The 17,927-nt window shown below is 34.7% G+C and overlaps 1 protein-coding gene across 3 annotated transcripts in view; it reads left to right on the forward strand.

Moving 5' to 3' along the window:
* The first annotated feature begins 1,341 nt into the window (after nt 1-1,341).
* Nucleotides 1,342-17,927, forward strand: part of ETV1 (ETS variant transcription factor 1) — a 93,212-nt gene continuing 76,626 nt past the window's right edge. Inside the window, exons 1-6 of one of the 3 annotated variants that reach the window (XM_081288583.1) lie at nt 1,342-1,713; nt 1,812-1,970; nt 2,142-2,273; nt 3,071-3,158; nt 4,575-4,622; nt 13,965-14,018. In XM_081288583.1, coding sequence (XP_081144709.1) covers nt 2,229-2,273; nt 3,071-3,158; nt 4,575-4,622; nt 13,965-14,018 — 235 coding nt within the window. In that variant the 5' untranslated portion in view covers nt 1,342-1,713; nt 1,812-1,970; nt 2,142-2,228. Of the gene's footprint in view, nt 1,714-1,811; nt 1,971-2,141; nt 2,274-2,488; nt 2,599-3,070; nt 3,159-4,574; nt 4,623-5,027; nt 5,149-13,964; nt 14,019-17,927 lie in introns of those variants that run through there. The other 2 variants (XM_081288582.1, XM_081288584.1) reach the window with 2 other exon arrangements.

Consider the following 17,927-nt stretch of genomic DNA (forward strand, 5'->3'; position numbering starts at 1 on the left):
GTGGCAGGACACCCTTCTTATCGTCCCTTCTAGTAGTTGCACCCTGAGAAAGCACCCGAGAGTCTCGCTATTCCAACCTCCGGGCCCAGGCTGTTCCCGGGATCCCTCCTTGGCAGGGGTTGAAATACAGTTCCCGCTCAAAATGCTTCTAGATGAGAGCGCTGTGAACTCTATTTTCAGCGAGTGCACGGTGTGTATCCTTGCTGTTCATGGCTATTAGTTATTTCCCCAGCAATAAGTGCTGGGTTTTGTTTGTTGGTTTTGACATAGATATTGTCCCTCCTCCATGGGTCCTTGGTTTAGTCTTCGGCGCTCACACTCCATTTTAATGCGTCCCAAAGGTTCTATTTAAGGAAGGGAACTTTCAAATAGAAATTGAGAACCGCAGCACGTTTCCTATTAGGCAAAACGGCTGCAGGAAACTTCTTTTGGTCACTAGCTCTGGCCGCTACCAGATTCACAAATGAATTTCGTCACCATTCAGTTCCCGGTTCTCTCCCCTTGGCCTCCTACTTCCCCTGTAGGACCGGGGCTTCCAAAGAGACCCTTCAGTCCTTCAAGTCCTATAGGAGAGTCAGGGAAAGTGACTTCAGAGATGCAGTTCTCACTTAACGTCCTAGTTATTGGCCTTGTAACTCGAGCGAGCTCTCACCACTCGCCCCCAACTCCCGGCTCTGTCTGTTTAAAAGCTGGAGAGGAAGTGAAAGCGTCAAGTACAGTAAGTGACACCCTCCGCCTCCATGTATACATAACAAAAGCTCAGGAAACAAGCAAGTCCTTCGGATATCCAAACCACCCTATCCCCTCGCAGTTCCTCCCCACCCCCACAGCGGACTTGAAGTGCCTTTTCCCAAAGTACACGCAGGGACAAATGTTATATTTATGTATTTCCTCACCCAGATTGCAATGTAGTTCTCCCTCCCAGAATTACAATCTCTCCTAATAAACAATTCCTCGATTTTATACCCAGATGTTTTCCTCAAAGATTCTTTATTTTTTCTGTCCCATGAGCTTATTTTAGTTAGAATGGGTCTTTAAAAAAAAAAATGGTTCGATGAGCAATGGTGAAGGTTAGTGTTGAAAAACGAGAACAGAACTTGGGCCAAAAGCTTGGTGGGAATGAGGCTAGACTGCGAGGTGGGATCCTTGTCAGGTCAAGAGTAGAAGGGTTGGAGATCCTGGAGGGGAGTGCGAGGAGGAAGCAGGGGCTTTGTGGATCGCTTTTCTGAGTATATACCTGAACCTCAACAACAATGTTTAAGGAAATCAGCCCAACAGTGGACCAAACACACCAGTATTGAGAACTGGCGATTCGGTACACATGGTTTCAGTATCCCCAGGCGCCTTAACAATAAGCAGCGAGTTAGGAAGGAAGTCGATTTTCTCCATGGCTTTTCCAGGGTGCGGACCCTGCGCCTGCGGACAGAGAACTCGTTTGGGCAGAGGGGCACAAGAGACCCGCGGGAAGGGGCAGCAAGTCTCCTGATTGACAGCCCGAAATCTGATCTTGTGAAAGAGACGTGGAGCCAATGGGAGGCAGCGATCCATCAGTTTGGATTGGAGGCCCCTGGAGGAGAAGTAGAGGAAAAACCACCGAATTGAGCTCTGTCAGAGTCGCTTTCGGCTTGCAAGGGGAAGTGCTGGGCAATAATTAATGTTTTTATTAAATTTGGAGGGAATTTTTTGCAGCCGTTCGCCCAGCGTGGCCTTCAGGTGGGTCTTTCCAACAACTTTTTATGTCTCTCCAGATAATTGCATGGTTGTGGGTCGCAAAAACTATCGTTATGAAAGAGGTGTTTCCGTCTCTTTAGTCCCGTTAGGTGCAAAGCAAGTCTCGCTGATCGCCATTGCTAGTTTTGCACACGTTTGCGAATCAGAGCTGCCCGGGGTACACCGACCGCGCAGGGAAACATCGAGAGTGTAAATAAATACATCGCCTCTGTTCGGATTTTTGCTACTACCGAAAATATGTAAATTGTGAACTCTCTGGGCTTTCTTTGGATCCAGGTGAAGGAGGCGGTGTAGGGGAGGGTTATTTTTGTGAATGGGACTGTCGGAGGGTAATTAGCTATGCAAATTCAAAAGCTTCATTCATGATTTTTTTTTTTTTAAAGCCTAAAAGCCATCTTGTTCCCCTCTAGGTTGATAGAAGTCCAGATCCCGAGGAAATCTCCAGCTAAATGCTCAAAATATAAAATACTGGGCTAATATTTGCGAAGAGCAGCAGAATGGATGGATTTTATGACCAGCAAGTGCCTTACATGATCACCAATGTGAGTGATCAGTTGGAAAGTTGCTGTTTATAAACTTGACTCCGACGGGGGGTGGGGAGAGAGAATGAGAAGGGAGGGGGCAGGGGGTTGGGACTGCAGATACTTTATCTGCTTTGTTGCCACTGTAGGGCGACTGTGCTTCTAGAAGCCCAATCTTCAAAATGAGCTTACCTTTCAGTGATTTGGATAAGGCATATTTTTATTTTTAAGACTCCTTTTTCTGATTAAAGTGTCCAAGATGAGTGGAAGAGGAGATGGAGGGCAGCAGCAGCTGCTGCACTCAAAGTTTGTGGCTGGGTTTGTCTGCCACATTGAAAAGAATGAAGTTGAGACAAATGATGACACTTTTTGTTTACATGGGTTTTTGGGGTTTTTTTTTTTTTTCTCATTTTTTTTCTCTCTTTTCACTTCTCCACTCTTTTTGCTTTTTGGGGGGAGGGACTATGTGAGAGAGAGGATATAATTCACTGTATTTTAATCTAGTATTGATCCAGCCTAGAAACAATGTTAAGTGTTATAATTTAATGTTCGATGCTGAGATACCCAGAATATGTAGCACTGATAAACAGTGTTAGGATCGGCGGTGGGAAGCAACTCTCCATGCCTATTGAATCCTCAGCATAAGCTTTCACTGTCAAATGAAGGCAGAAACTGAATGTTAGAATTGATCCTGTGAACTTTTATTTTTTTCTATTCAAAGAGAGGATCCAGTAGACTTATGTTATATATGCATGTATTTTTTTGTGTGACATTTGAGGTTTACATTCTTTTAAAGGATTTTATCTTTCCCTTTGTAGAGTCAGCGTGGGAGAAATTGTAACGAGAAACCAACAAATGTCAGGAAAAGAAAATTCATTAACAGAGATCTGGCTCATGATTCAGAAGGTGAGGTTTGATTTTGAGCTGAATCCTCCCTCTTTACCTACACTCCACTCTCATTAACAAGGGGAGCACTTCATTCTTACCTTAAAAATAATAAACTTTGAAATTACTGAATTTAACTAAGACCTTACTTGGAACAGTTTACATTATATGATGGTTTGCCCAGGGAAATATTTTATGGTCCTGTCACAAACTAGTAAAAGAAGGAAATAAAAACTTAACAATGACATTTTTCTTTTAATCATTGTTTTGTGTTTGCTTTTGTCCATATGGCATATAACTAATTCCATACTCTAAGATAACAGTTTAAATATATCCAACACAGTAGGAAAAAGTAAGCAGTTATAATACTGCTTATGTTTTTCTTTCAGCTTTATTTTAAGTTAAACAATAAAAAGATTGTTTGACTTCCCATCTACTTTAAACTAAACTAATACACCATTATCAAAAATCTTCATGGGTGAGTTTGATGACTACATTGTGAAGTCATCACATCTTGTTAATAGGCCTTAAAGTGTTCACTGAATCATACTTAAGGCCTAATTAATAATTACAATACTATTTAGGAAATTAGGTTGCAGATTCTTTTTATGAACTGTTGGTAGGAGGTCAATGTAATATAAATTATTTCAGCCATATGTGTGCATTCATATTGAACTGAAGATACTTAGATTTATTTAACAGAGTACAGACTGCAACTTAATTAGGTATTAAGTTGAATTCTGAAACTTCCTCAAATCTTCATACTTATTGAGTATCCCTTTCTCTCCCCAATATAACAGGATATGCAGTTTTGAACTTAATAATAAACTGGTTCCAGGGGATTATCAGTCTCTGACTTTTATAAACCTATTAATGTAGAACTTTTTCTTTAAAAACTAGTATATAAAGTTGTACCTTTTACTTTTGAGGCATTAAACCTGTAAACAGTACTTTGAGAGTTACCACAAGTTATGTTAATATCTTGTATATAAGATTCAGAAGACAGACAAAAAATGCCAGTCTTTCCAATCTTTTCCCTACTCCTGTTTTAGCCAGAGTTGAGTATATTTAAGGAAGGTTTTTGTGACTAGAACACCTTCACCTCAGTCTTTTTGTGAATTCTAACATGTGATTTTTGGTTTCGCTGAGCTACTTACTTATTAAGCTATTTGTTAAATAAAATGGCGAGGGGAGGGAGGGAGAGGAGATTGACTATTATTTAGTAGATAAAAGAATTTCTTAAAGTGTTGTTTAATAGGCATCAAAAGTAGGCAGGGTGATTGAGATAGTTAAGCTAAATAAATCCTATTTTCTTCTATCCATTCCTTTTCCCTAAATTAAATTCATATTTAATGCCAATTTCATGACAAACATTTTTATTTAATGAAGTCTAAAGATTTGCAAATCTTATTTTTATGTCTTTGACTTGTTTTTTAGAACTCTTTCAAGATCTAAGTCAATTACAGGAAACATGGCTTGCAGAAGGTAAGGCAAAAAAAAAAAATTGCTTAAAAGGGGAGAAAAGCAACTCTAGAAGGGGGAAAAAATGTCCTGAACTTGCTGTCTTAATGTTCAGCCCAATTAATTGAGCTCTAAAAGAGCCACCTCATGTGTCATGCATACATTAGAGCCTCTGATGAGTTTGTCTTTGGGGACTCTGGGGCTGCGCTACCCAGTGTCATCACAAATTACCAGGAGAAATTGCTTCCAGCTCACAATCACATCTGCTTTTGGCAAGAACTAATGCACCAAGACTTCAAGTTCTAAGCCTCTGTTCAGATTTTAATTGCAATTGATCAGGTTTATATTATTGTACCTCGAGAGACCTCCTAGAGCCAGAACCCGACTGGCTTGCTGTTTCCTTTAGAGCAGCGCATATCATTATTTGGTGTTCTGGTGGAGGACTTTTCTGATGGCAGAAATTAGTTTCTCTGGGTTCATCAGGACGGGATGCTTCAAGATTTAAGTGCAAGTGTCTTCTTTCCACCTTGCTCACAACACAGAACATTAGGTGTGTATCCAATACTTAGGAAATCTTGGGGTTTAAAATCAACCTTTGGGGGATATGAGATTTAAAAAATGTTTTGTGTGTACTACTGTGTATGTGATATTTATTGAAATTGACCTTTGCTATTTTGTCACTTTTATTAGGATTTACTTAATATTTAGCAAGGAGATATTTAAAGGCATTTTGGATTATTTTTTGATAAAGTTTAATGGTGTAATCTGTTATATATTTATTGTGTGCAACTTTATTTAAAGAAACAATGAGGCACTGCATTAGTAGCTTTATATTTCTTCAGAAATGTCTGATATTGAGGGATTTTTGTTGGCAACTATGATTTGAAATTTTCTTTTTGGATTTGATATGATCAAGGTGAAATATTTTTATGATTTGTTTTTCGGGAAACAGAAAATTATAGATATTTAAGTGCTGAGTATAAACTGTGTTCTGTGTTCACATTCTATGGGAAATGTGTCATTTTTGGAAAAGATTTTTAAGATGGTTAACCGGAAAGAGGGTCTCTGAATGGAACCCAAGTGCTCTTGTGGCTATTTTAAGGCAGACTGATGTGTTTCATCCGGTGGTCTTGTATGCAGTTGACCAAGTTGCTGTTAGCATGTAAAATAAGTTTCTTTGTTTTGCTGATATTCTAGTTTTCCAAAGAGCTTTTGCAGTCTTTATGAATCTTTTAAGTTAAATGGCTTTCCTAGTAGTCCTTTGAAAGAATGATTGTATTTGTATGTTAATGAAAGGTAAGTATTAATGAAAGTTTCCGTTATACTTAAAGGTCATTTTGCTTGTCCCTCTAAATGAAACTTATTGTAATACATTACTTATTATTGCAATGTAAGACATACATTCTAACATTACTTTTTATGAAAAATTTGCAGAGATTCTTGTGTTAACTTTCAGCTATTAGTTTTGAAAAGTTGAAGACTGAAAGGACATTATATTTACGAGGGAATTTATTCACTTTTCCAAAATAACTTAAAGTATTTCTTTTAATTGTTGTGGAAGGTTTATTGGTTTTTAAGATGTTTAAATCTGATTGATTCCAAGTCAGTGCACTTGCTGGCAGATTTTGAATGTGCATAGCAACTCTGTTCCTGGAATTTTAAAATGTGGAACTGACAGACTCTTAGCATTTTATAATCAGTTTCAGTACATTTTTTTTTTTTTTACTTTTTGACTTGTTTGTGTCTTGTAGCTCAGATAAGTGATTTGAATAATTTATTTGAACTTACTTTTAAAAACTACAAAATATTCTTATTCACGATTGTTAACATACCTATAAAACAAATCTGAAGATTTAGCTTATATTAAATAAATCTAGAAAATTACTAATGTATTGGTTGGAACATAGATTTTTTTTCTTAGAAAAAAACTCATAAGCTTAATTAAATTCAGGAATTACTCAGGTGTGCTACAATTTACAAACTGGATAAGATTGCATTTTAGAATAATTTAAACATTTTCAAAATAGTTTATATTAATTTATCAAGCCATGATGTAAGCAAAAAGTTGATAATGTAATTAAAAAAAATCTAATAGTGAAAAAAGTTTTTTTACTATTACTTTCTCTTCTTAGTAATTAGATATATTATTTTGCATTAATATTTTAACTGTACTAACCCAGATCTTGAACAATATTAGCTAAGAAGAGATGGCCAAATTACCTTGGTTTATTTATAGCTAGATTTATCCATTTAATCTCTTTCTGGATATGCAGAAATTAACATTGCTCCACTGGCACACTACAAACGATTTATATATTTCTTTTCATAATGCTCCATAGCCAAGAAAATGACCATGAATTTTAAGGCATCATGACCCTAAAAAAAAAAAAAAAATTGGCAACTAATCAAATTTTTCCCATGAGTTAGAATCCCACTGGGAAGTTAAACAGTCTAAAAATCTTATTAGACATGAGAATCAAGTTAGTTGTAATGTGTCATATGATTATCACGTTTTTAAAAAATTATCAAAGTCCTTAAATCTTTGAGAAATAATATATATAACATGCTTAATTTGTTTTTTTCTCTGTAAAAATTTTTACATATTAGACTAAGTGCAATACATGGATTAGTCATGAGTAAATTATTATGAATTATAAAATGTGTTTTATCTCTAAGAGGAAACTGGGAAAGATAAGGCAGTTCTATTGAGGATTTTAATGCAACTAGTATTTTCGATTCAAAATATTCTTTCATTTACCCCCATATTTTATTCCAATGAAGTGATGTAAAATATGTTTTTTTAAGAATATAATGTCATACTAGTATCAATATCACTTTCTAAGCACTAGCAATGCAGTTTAAAGTTTTAAAATATGTATATCACAAGTTAAAATATTCATCTTATTCTGAAGAAAATTAAAATGCTAGTGTTTTCAATGACTACAGCAGCAGTTAAAACAAAAACAAAAACAAAAAAGAAAACTCAGAGAATATGCCTATTTTAAATTTTGCTACAGATGCTTCATGTTGTACTTTCACCATGTACAATCCTTTATTGATTCTTTGTCTTTTGAATTAGATTGATATGGACAGGAAGGCAATTTCGATTATTTGATCCCATGAAATAATGAGTTCAAATATCAATCCTATCAACATCATGGATAACTTCTTGTACTTAACCTATTTGGAGTGCTGTAGTGTCTAGTGTCCTAAAAAGTCCTACTTAAAATGGAACCTCTTGTGTATGAGGGACAGAAATAGAAGGATGGAAAAACTGAGTGAAGACAGGGTTATATTCTTCTAAACTGAAGTTTATCACAGCTTATCTACTAAAACAAATTAAAGAAAAATAATAAATTTCAGTAAATATCTGATGTAAATGCATAGCTGCTTTTGACTTATTCTGTGTGAGTCTAAGAGTCTTGAGGTTCCATTTCATCAGTAATATTGGGGAAGAAGTCAACAGGGGTTCACCGCTTTCCGAGTAAAATGTTTTTCAATGGTGTAGTAAGTCAAGTTTCACACAGCTGTCATACTTTCAAAGTTTTGTTTCCAAGGACAACCTTTCTATTCCAAAGTTTATTATTACTTCATGAAAATAAGTTTTTTTTTCTTTTGCCTTGATGTGACCTTCCAGTAATTGTCAGGCTAACTTAAAAGTAGAGATGTCATTACTTTCCCCTCAATTGCTTTTAAGACTGAAGCTAAATTTATATTCAAAGTCATTTTATGTTTCTTAGTTAAATAATATGTGCTATTTTTATTGTTTAAATATTCTACTTTTTAAAAACATGATATTAGATATGTGCTTTTTTTTTGCCTATGTTGCAAAGAAAGGAATTAAACTTTAAAAATGACATTATTTTATGTGATTCACACAAAACAGGAATCAAGAACTATGCATTAAAAACATTCATACAATTTCTTAGAAATTGATGTGGAGGTGTTTTTAGGGTGACTGTCCCTCCTTTATTTGTTGTAACAGGATATACTATAATATAGAAAAGACTTCTCATTTAGACTTGATTTAAAGATAGCAGGTAGAATAAATTTATTTTACTTCTAAATGTTCATGGAAAATATGTAAATGGTTTTCATTTATGGGCTATTTACAAAAAGAAATATTTCTTTTTCCTTTTTTTAAATAGAAAAATTGTATTTGTTAACGGAGTGTAATTTTTTCCAGGGAATCCTAATAAATGTTAATATTAATAAATGTTAATATTGCTGAACTTTTCTAGTTCAGTTACAAGAAATTTGTAATTTCTTGCATTTCAGAGAAAAACTTTATTCCCTTTGAATTATGTACAATTTTGCAATAAAATGATAATAATAATACTGTCAGACTTCTGTGGCATTAGAGAAAATTTGGGGCTGCAAATAACTAGTTGGCTCTGAGCTTCAAGTTTTCAAGTCACTGCAGATCAATTTAGTTAGAAATTGAAGCTGATTTGAGGTTCAAGACAAGTAAAAAAAATCTTACTCTTGTTTTTTCCAGAACATATATCAATAATATACTAAAGGTGTTTCGGTCATGTGGAAATGGCCTGTTTTTTTTTGTTTGTTAAATGTGTTTATATTTCTGCATTAATTAATGCTTTTACATTGGAACAATCATTTTAATGTTAAAACCGGATGTGGTATAAAAGTAGGCTTAGTGAACTGATGATTATTTTGTTCCATGGCCTGAAGCAGCTTCAATTTAGGATTAAAAGGAATTCACAGCACAAAGGTTGATTTTCTTGTTGTTTTACTTTTACTTAAAATAAAGTACAATTTCTTTGAAAAAATTTGTTTCTAACCCTTTGATTCAAAGTGAAATGCTACCAAGTTCAGCAATTATCTGCTATAGTTTTAGGTTAATCAACTTGAATAATAAGCCAGTAAAATAAGATATTTTTTGAATGGTTTTTCTTTTCCTTTCTTTTCTTCTTTCCTTCCTCTGATACTCCCTTCTTTTCCTCTTTCTTTTCTTCCTCAGTTTTGTACATTTGTGTTTCCCTGTAAAGCACGATAGGTTAAATATATGTGTGTATGTATAAAGTTGCCATTTATTTAAATGTGTTTCTTAATGGATCTGAGCTCTATTTGAGACAGAGCAATAAAATTGGTATGTTTATATTTCAAGTTCAAGTTTACTTGCTTTAGCTCTCTGGAAGGGTGTGACATGAAAAGCTTGTGGTTGGGCCACATGGCTCATGCTGGACTGTGTTTTTGTGAATGGAGGCAGAACTCCAGTCCTGCCTGCTTGTCTTGAGGAATTGCTGAGGAGATCAGCTGTCTCATTCACGGGCAGGGCAGAAAGAATGACTCATACATCTTCCGCCTTGTTTGGCTCCAGGTCATTGTTACAGTGGATAGAACTGGTTTTAATTAAATATTAACCCCTTTTATACTTGATATTTGCTTTATTTGTAATTTTTCTGCTTTTTTTCCATAGCTTTAAAAGAAAACCCAACAGGCACCTAGTTTTATGAGAATATGGGGGAGGGGGAGGGTTACTTACTTGCCTGTGACCTTGAAAAATTTTTAAATGCTAACTTTTTTTTTAAAGTAGTGAATATTATTTTATATAAGAGTTAAAAATAGGCATAAAGTAAAGGCAAGCTATATTCATAATTGTCTATCCTCAATGTAATGTTAGTTAGGGAGGATATTAAAGTTAAAATTGAGCATTGATGATTTTCTGACATTTAGGTAGTCATTAATATTTTTATGAAGTTCTCTCCCACAATCTGTATTATGATGTCGTAAAAAGAGAGAAAAATTAAAGAACAACTTTAGATAATAATCTGGGTAAAGCAAGTAGCTGAGAGTGCAGATATTACCCTTTTAAAACCCAGACCCTGGCCTTGATGGCAACTTGTCTTAATGTTAATGAACTGATAGAGCTGCTCCAGCTATTACCAATAAAATCTACATGCTTAATCTCCTTGAAAGCCTTTTATTGGTCTTTTGATATATATATATATATATATTTTTTTTTTCTTTTTCTCCTTTCTTCCTCTTTCCCTTTCTCTTTAATCACATAGTGCAGAGAAACATTTTTATTCCCCTAAGGTGATTCTTTTAAGTGTAGCTTATAATACTAGACAGCAGTGAAAAAAAATTTTTTTTTTCACCTTTAGGTTGGTCTGTATTGTTAATTTTCAACTTTGTAGTTGGAATGGCTTGTAACAAATTTCCAGGCAGCTGTAGTTTGCTCTTTCACAAAATTCTCGTGAATTAAAGAAAAAAGGAAATGTCTGATACCAGTGTGGCAATACTTCGTCATATTTTCCTTGCCCAGATCCAACTTGTGTTTTTAGTTAACTGCTTTCCTTTTACTCCAACTTGAAATTAGAGGTCTACTTAAGCCTTTGTCTATTTAAGTAGCATGCTGCTTCATTTGGTCTATTCAGTTTCTTAAGATTAGCTTCTGTGAAAATGTGAGTCATATGTTTTTTGTTAAAATTCTGTAATATGTTCAAGCCTAAGTGTGAAGTATTTATTCAGTATGTAAAGAAGTTAGAACAGAAATAGCAGTTCTTATTCTTACTCTTTTTACAAATTGTTAGTATGTAGCTATTTTTTGTGTATCTGTGAAGTGCAGCTACTGGATTCTTTTGCCCTTGTGCCTTGCCTTCTTCCCCCTACACGTGTCCCAATACATACCACACACCACATCAGGCATTTTGCTGCTGCTGCTCTTGCAATGATTGTGTATGGAGTTCTGACTTGGTCTTATGATACTAAGGAAAAAAAAAAAGAAATTAGCCTTCAGGACATTCATACCAGCATATTCAGTTACAAATATACTTTTGTTACTCACCAGCTATTTTTAACTATTCCTGTAAAGGGATATTACATTTTTATTAGATTCTTATAAACATGGATTTTTTAAAAAGCACAGTAATTGCTGTGGTTGATAATTTTGCACCTCAGTTGTTATATCTATTTAGTTAAGTTAGAAGGAAAACCAAAGCATGTGACATCAGGGGAAAATGTGCAGGATTTGATTGTTTACTTGCTGTTATTGGTTGAGTATTTATTTAAAACCCTTGCTTTTTTTTGGTGTGAAGACTTATTATAAAGTATAGTACACTACACTCATAATTTATAAATCTATGAGACAAATCAAACTTCCAGTAATGTCAAAAATATGTTGTTAATAGCTAACACAACGCTAATGTACAAAATTTAGGGTTTTTTTGTTTTGTTTTGTTTTGTTTGTTTAAATAAATTTTTTTGTCTCCACTAGAATTCATTAGAACTTAAGACATGAGTAACTGGGCATGTAATGATTGTAGTACTTTTCGATTGTGATTTGAAGGAAGAGAGTAGATAGTGGAGGATTGAAAATAAAAAAGTGTGTATCTGGCATGGGGTAGAGATTTTATATAATTCTAACAAAAACCTGTATGTTATTGCTCTATACTGACGAGTAAAATGACATTTAAAGAGGCTAAATAACTTACCTAAAGTTACATAGTTAGCAAGTCATAGAGCTATGAGTTGAAGTTTGCCTGACTTTCAAGCTGTTACATAATAATAATAATAGATACTGGTAGAAAGTGAAGAGAAAACTTTCCCTTTCAACTAATATAGGCTAATCAAATAGGCATCAGTAGAAACTTGCAGAAGTTCTTAATTTGTTTGGTTTTGTTTGGTGGTAGGGGATGGTGTGACTTTAATAAGGTAAAGTTGGTATGTAAGAGTTTTTGGGAAAACAATTGAAATGTCAAATCACATATACTTCGCAAATGGGCGAGCCTCATTAGACTGTGATGTTCTTAATAACATAACATAGATTTATTCAGACAAATATTTATTTAAAGAGAATACTATTAGATAGGCTGAGAAAAACAAACTTTAAAAAGAATAACAGTTTACAAACTAAGAAAAACAAACTTTAATTCTATGAATGGTAGATTTCTTTTTTATATAGGATATTTAATATGAAATTCCACTTTGTACAGATTTGTCTTAACCCATTCAATTATTAGCCTGAGACATTTTTAGCAGAGACTGATTATTTATTTTAATTAGCATTCTCATCCAGAATAAGCTCATTCTAAAAAAATTAATTGATGTCTGTTTTAAATGATTTAATGAGATAAAAAACTTTCAGTATAGTATAAGACTATATCAGCTAATCAGATCCTCCTCGATAAAGTTAATTAGTATGATACTTTATTATGTGTTTACCAAATTAAAAGTAACCTAACTTCTGTTTGTGTAGTTTCTGTATGTGAGAGTCTGTATATTTGTGCAAACTCATTTTAGTAATATTCTGTCAGTTTGGAATAGGTTATTTCTATGCCTAAATCAATTGTGATAAAAACAAGTTAGTAGTGAAAAATTTGTTTTGATTGTTGCCAAATGCATTAAGTCCTTGCTATTCAGTATTTTTTCTTTACTTGAAATAGGAAAGTCATTTGACATTAGAACTGAAGAAGCAGTGATATTCTTTTTATTAATGCTGCATAGATGCCAGGAAAATATTTTGCATGAAAAGATGGCATTTGTTTTATTATTTTTAATTATTATTATGACTATAATCATCAAAATATATTACTTTTGTTAAATGTGACTCAAATTAATGATTTTTCTTTCATTTTTAAAACTTAATAGCAACCTCTTGTCAAATTTAGGGCAAACATTTTGAGGTACTGGAGATTGAACCAGGGGTGGTCTACTGCTGAGTTACATCTCCAGCCCTTTTCTAAAAATTTTAATTTCATTTTATTTATTTATTTATTTATTTTTGTTTTGAGACAGAGTCTCACTTATTTGGCCAGGTGGGCCTCAAACTTACGATTCTCCTACCTCAGCCTCTGGAGTTCCTGGGTTTACAGGCGTGTACCACTGAGCCATTTTTAATTATGCCAGTCTAATTTGTAAGAGATAGAACATATCAAAAGCAGTAGTTTGTACACGTGCAGAGGGATGTGTGTGATACCTGTGTATGATTTAAAAGAATCTTGTGGCTCATTTTGATGGGCAGCTTAAGCACTGGCCGTGGGTGAACTGAAATACTTTTTGCTCCACACTTGCAAAATGAAACCCTGCAGGAAATAGAAATCCTAGAGCTTCTTTTATTTTTATTTTTTGTCTCTTTTATTTCAATCTGGCAGGGTGAAATTCCGAGGGACTACACCTGCCACTGTCATATTTCTGACATATTTATGTTTCCTCGTTGACATCAATGATCCCTTCTGTTTCTCCTTCTAAGTAGCGCTGTCAATACCATTTTAGATAGGAGCTTATTGGCAAATAATAATAGGTTTGATCTCAGCCTAAAAAGACTGTGTTTGACAGATCTGAGTTGACATTCCTTATGCCTTGGCAGTTTTTCTCTTAATTTTTTTTTTCCTTCTTCCGCAGCTCAGGTACCTGACAATGATGAGCAGTTTGTGCCAGACTATCAGGCTGAAAGTTGTAAGTATAGTATGACTCATCTCTTGTATGTTTCATTGTCTGTCTTGTTTCCTTCTTTCATTCTTTCTTTTGGGGTTGGTTTGCGCTTCTAGTATCTGGTCTTGTATTATACCAGTGTCTTTTTAAGCTTACAGTCACGAGGTGATTATATTTGTCAGGTTGTGACATCAGCAGAATCAATGTATGATCTGAGCTAAACTTCTTCGGCCGGCGAGGACAACTGATCTGTTTAAATGTTCTGTTCTTCATATTTTGTACTTGTCTTTGGAGAGGAAACAGAGTGTGATCCATGAATGTGCAAGTGTTTACTTCCATTTGGCCAATATGTTCACCAGGAAAAGTCTGGATGCTGAGGGGAGGCAGTTGGAGTTAAAATCCATATGAGATTAGTTATTGTATAGCTTACAAAAGATTCTGGACCAAACATTCATTACATTCATAAATTGTCACCTGCTTTGATTTAATTTTTAGTCTGAAATTTTCTGCTTCCTGTTTGCAGGCACACAAATGGAAGCAGCCATTGGTTTCTTTCAGGGTCCTTTCAGGGTTCCTTTTCCTGAACCTTACTCCAGGGCCCAACTGTCAGAGAAAGCATGAGGAGTGATTCATGGGGTGCTTGCCCTCCCTTAATTGCAGAGTGAGCATTTTGCCTGTACTAACATAGTTGCCTTAGGGTTTACTGCTAAAATTTATGCTTTGCCAGTCTACCAACTAACTGAACCTATTGACCTTAGAAGCAAGTTTTACAGGAGTTTTCCCTTTTCTGTGAGGGGATATGATCCAATATATTCTGTGGCTGCCTGAAACTACGGATAGAACTAAACCGTGTACTGTGGTGTTTTTGTTTCTATGTGTACATACCTATGATAAAGCTTAATTTATAAATTAGGCACAAGTAAGAAATTTGGAAAAATAAAATAGACTAATTAAAAAATATATTAGAGAGAAAGGTATTTTTAAATTATACATTATTTCTGGAATTTTCTATTTAATATTTTTGAACTGTGGTGGATAGTAGATAAATAAAACTGTAGAAAGTGAAACTATGTATAAGGGAATGACTGTAAATGCCATCTTGATTGTGAAACTGGCCTAATGCATTTTTATTCTGTCCATGCCATTTAGAGCTATAACTTGTTTTATTTTTTGAGATCATATTAGCTAAAGCAATGTCAACAGTAATATTAGAATACCTTAAAATCAAACTCATTTTTACACCTTAGTATCACAAACACATTACTTCAAGTAACAGATATTTGCTGGAAATGTTTTCAAATTTTATGTTTATTATCCTAAATTTCCCAGGCATAGAGGGTTGTGGGAAACTTCTTTTGGATTTTCTTCCATGTTGCCTATTTTGGGTCAGCTTGATCAAAAAGCATATTATGGTAAAATATGTATAACATAAGATCGATCATTTTAACCTTTTTTTAAAGTGTACAATTCAGGGCCATTAAGCACATTCACATTGTGCTACCATCACCAATATTCATTTCCCTGACTTTTCTATTAGCCCAAAGAGAAATTTTACTCATAGAACAATTACCTCCCATTCTTCTATCTCTCCAGCCCCTGGTAACCATTGTTCTATCAGCTTTATTTTTGATATGAGAAGAGAATTTTGCATTCAGTTTGATCTGAATGCAGGTATTTGTCCTATGCTTTCAAGAAACATATTCAGCAATGATATAGACCTGAATGAGAGACCGTTCAAAACATGTGCAGAAGGCTGATGGCCAAGGACAACAGCCAAGCAAGGTATCCCCTTACTGATGAAAGTGTGGGAAGGCAACGGTTATTATTTCTAACATTTTGCTTTCCGTGGGGAGCTTGAATTCTTCTCTCTAAAAGCTAAATCTGTCATCTGAGTCAAGGAATTAATCTCATTGAATCATTTCACATTTGAAGAAATTGGTAACAATTCCCATACAATACCAAATGTCAGGGTAAAATAAACTACCTAGAGCTAATTTTTTACTCCTTTTCTTGTTTGACCTATTTTCAGCTTTTCTCATTCGTGAGCATTTTGTTCCCTGGAACTCTCTTCTCTTGGTCAAAGTAGTGTGATATATATATTTTTTTCTTTCTCTTTTTCCTCCTTTGATCACTCTTCATTCTTCATATCTTTCTTCTCTCTTCTTTGTGCATCTCGTCTTTCCCTGGGGTTCTGTCCCCAAACATTTTCTCTTGTACTGTATCACAGTGCTGTCCCATGGAATGTTTGCTGTTGACGGAAATTACATCTGTGCCACCGACTGTACAGTAGCCGCTAACCACATTGGCCATTGAGCACATGCAATGTGGCTAATGGAACCAAAGAACTCAAGTTTTAATCTTAGCTAACTTTGATTAATTTTAGACGTATGGCTTATTGGTTACTCTCCTGGTTAGTATAGTCCTCCAAAATGATGTCTGCCACATTGTTATTTCCAGCCTGGGACTCGCTTCTTCAGCTACTGGACATCCTCACCTCATCTGCCACTAGGATCTCTTCAAATTAGGAAAAGGCAACACCTCTGGACTCACCCCTCCATTCTCGGCTTATGTTGGTGTAAAACACCATTTACACACCAACCCTGATCTTTACCAGGGTGCTCAGCAAGTCCAGTGTTGAAATCATTATTTTTCTTGGGCAACATTTCTCATTCTTGTTTCCTTTAAATCGATGGCATTATTCTCCAAAGTAAAAAAACCTGTGATTTCAATGCGGTTGCCTCGAGCCCTTACCATCCAAGATTGCTAACCAAATTATTGATTCTTCCTTTCAAACACATCTTAATTCCACAGTCTCTACTCCATCCCTGTTTCCTTCCTTTAGTTCACACCCACATTTGGCTTTGACTGAACTTCTGAATCAGTCTTTTTTTTTTTAATTGGTTTTTTTGCTTCTGCTTTTTTTTTTTCTTCCTGCCCTTTGCAGTGACATTAACACACAGCTATCTGGCCTTGTTAATTTTCTCTTTAAACTTCCAGCAGGACAAAGTCCTAAATTCTTTGATTGTACAGAAAATTGTTGTATAACCCAGGCCCTGGTTACCTTTTTAGTTTTGACCCTTGCTACTCTAGCACCCCTGTCCCTTTTCATTCTCAGCACTTTAATCCCAATTTTTCAATCCTCCAAGCAGATTATTCCATTTCATGCCTCATTTTGCTTTGAAAGTTTTTACTTCCACTTTGCAAGCTGACGATTCTCCTATTTCGTACTCCATGTAAACTTGACCTTGCTGAAGCCTGCCTCACTATTTTCTTGCTACCCACACTCTGCAGAGTTCCCAGGATTATACATCATTTTGTATCTTGGATTATGTATTAGAATTTCGTAGATACATGTCTGCCTTCCGTAAGAGTGAACTCCTTAAGGATTGGGAGATGACAAATTCAACATGCCCTACATGTTATAGAAGCAAAGTAAGTAAAATTGTCATGGTAATCATGATTAGCTTCTTAGAGCTTATTTCCTCACTAGTATTTTCAGAGTTTTCATTATTCTCTTAAGGGAGAAACATGTAATTGTGTCTAAAACAATATATATAGTCTCAATCTAGGAAACTATGAAAGTTTAAGTTTCTTTAGATTAATGTTTTATTTTACTTTAATGAATATCAACAAATTAACTAACATGGCTTTGGGATATGAGAATAAGAGCTACCTCTAATAACAAAATTAGAAGCCAGAAATAGTCTATAATAAAGTTGAAGCGTATTTTATTTCATGTTTCTAATGACATAAAAAAAAAAACTTGTTCATATGAGGCTGACAGCTAATTTCAGTCCTCACTAAGGAGAAAACAAGAGGAAAATGGTTTGAAGAGGAATAGCATTTGGAATAGATTGTAAGGAGGATTTCTGAATGGTGAAGCTTATGAAATACTAGAACTGGGAGTTAGATGGTCTTTGAAATGCCTTTTAT

Source organism: Spermophilus citellus (genome assembly GCF_964194105.1).
Source record: "Spermophilus citellus genome assembly, chromosome: 3".
Classification (NCBI taxonomy): Eukaryota; Metazoa; Chordata; class Mammalia; order Rodentia; family Sciuridae; genus Spermophilus; species Spermophilus citellus.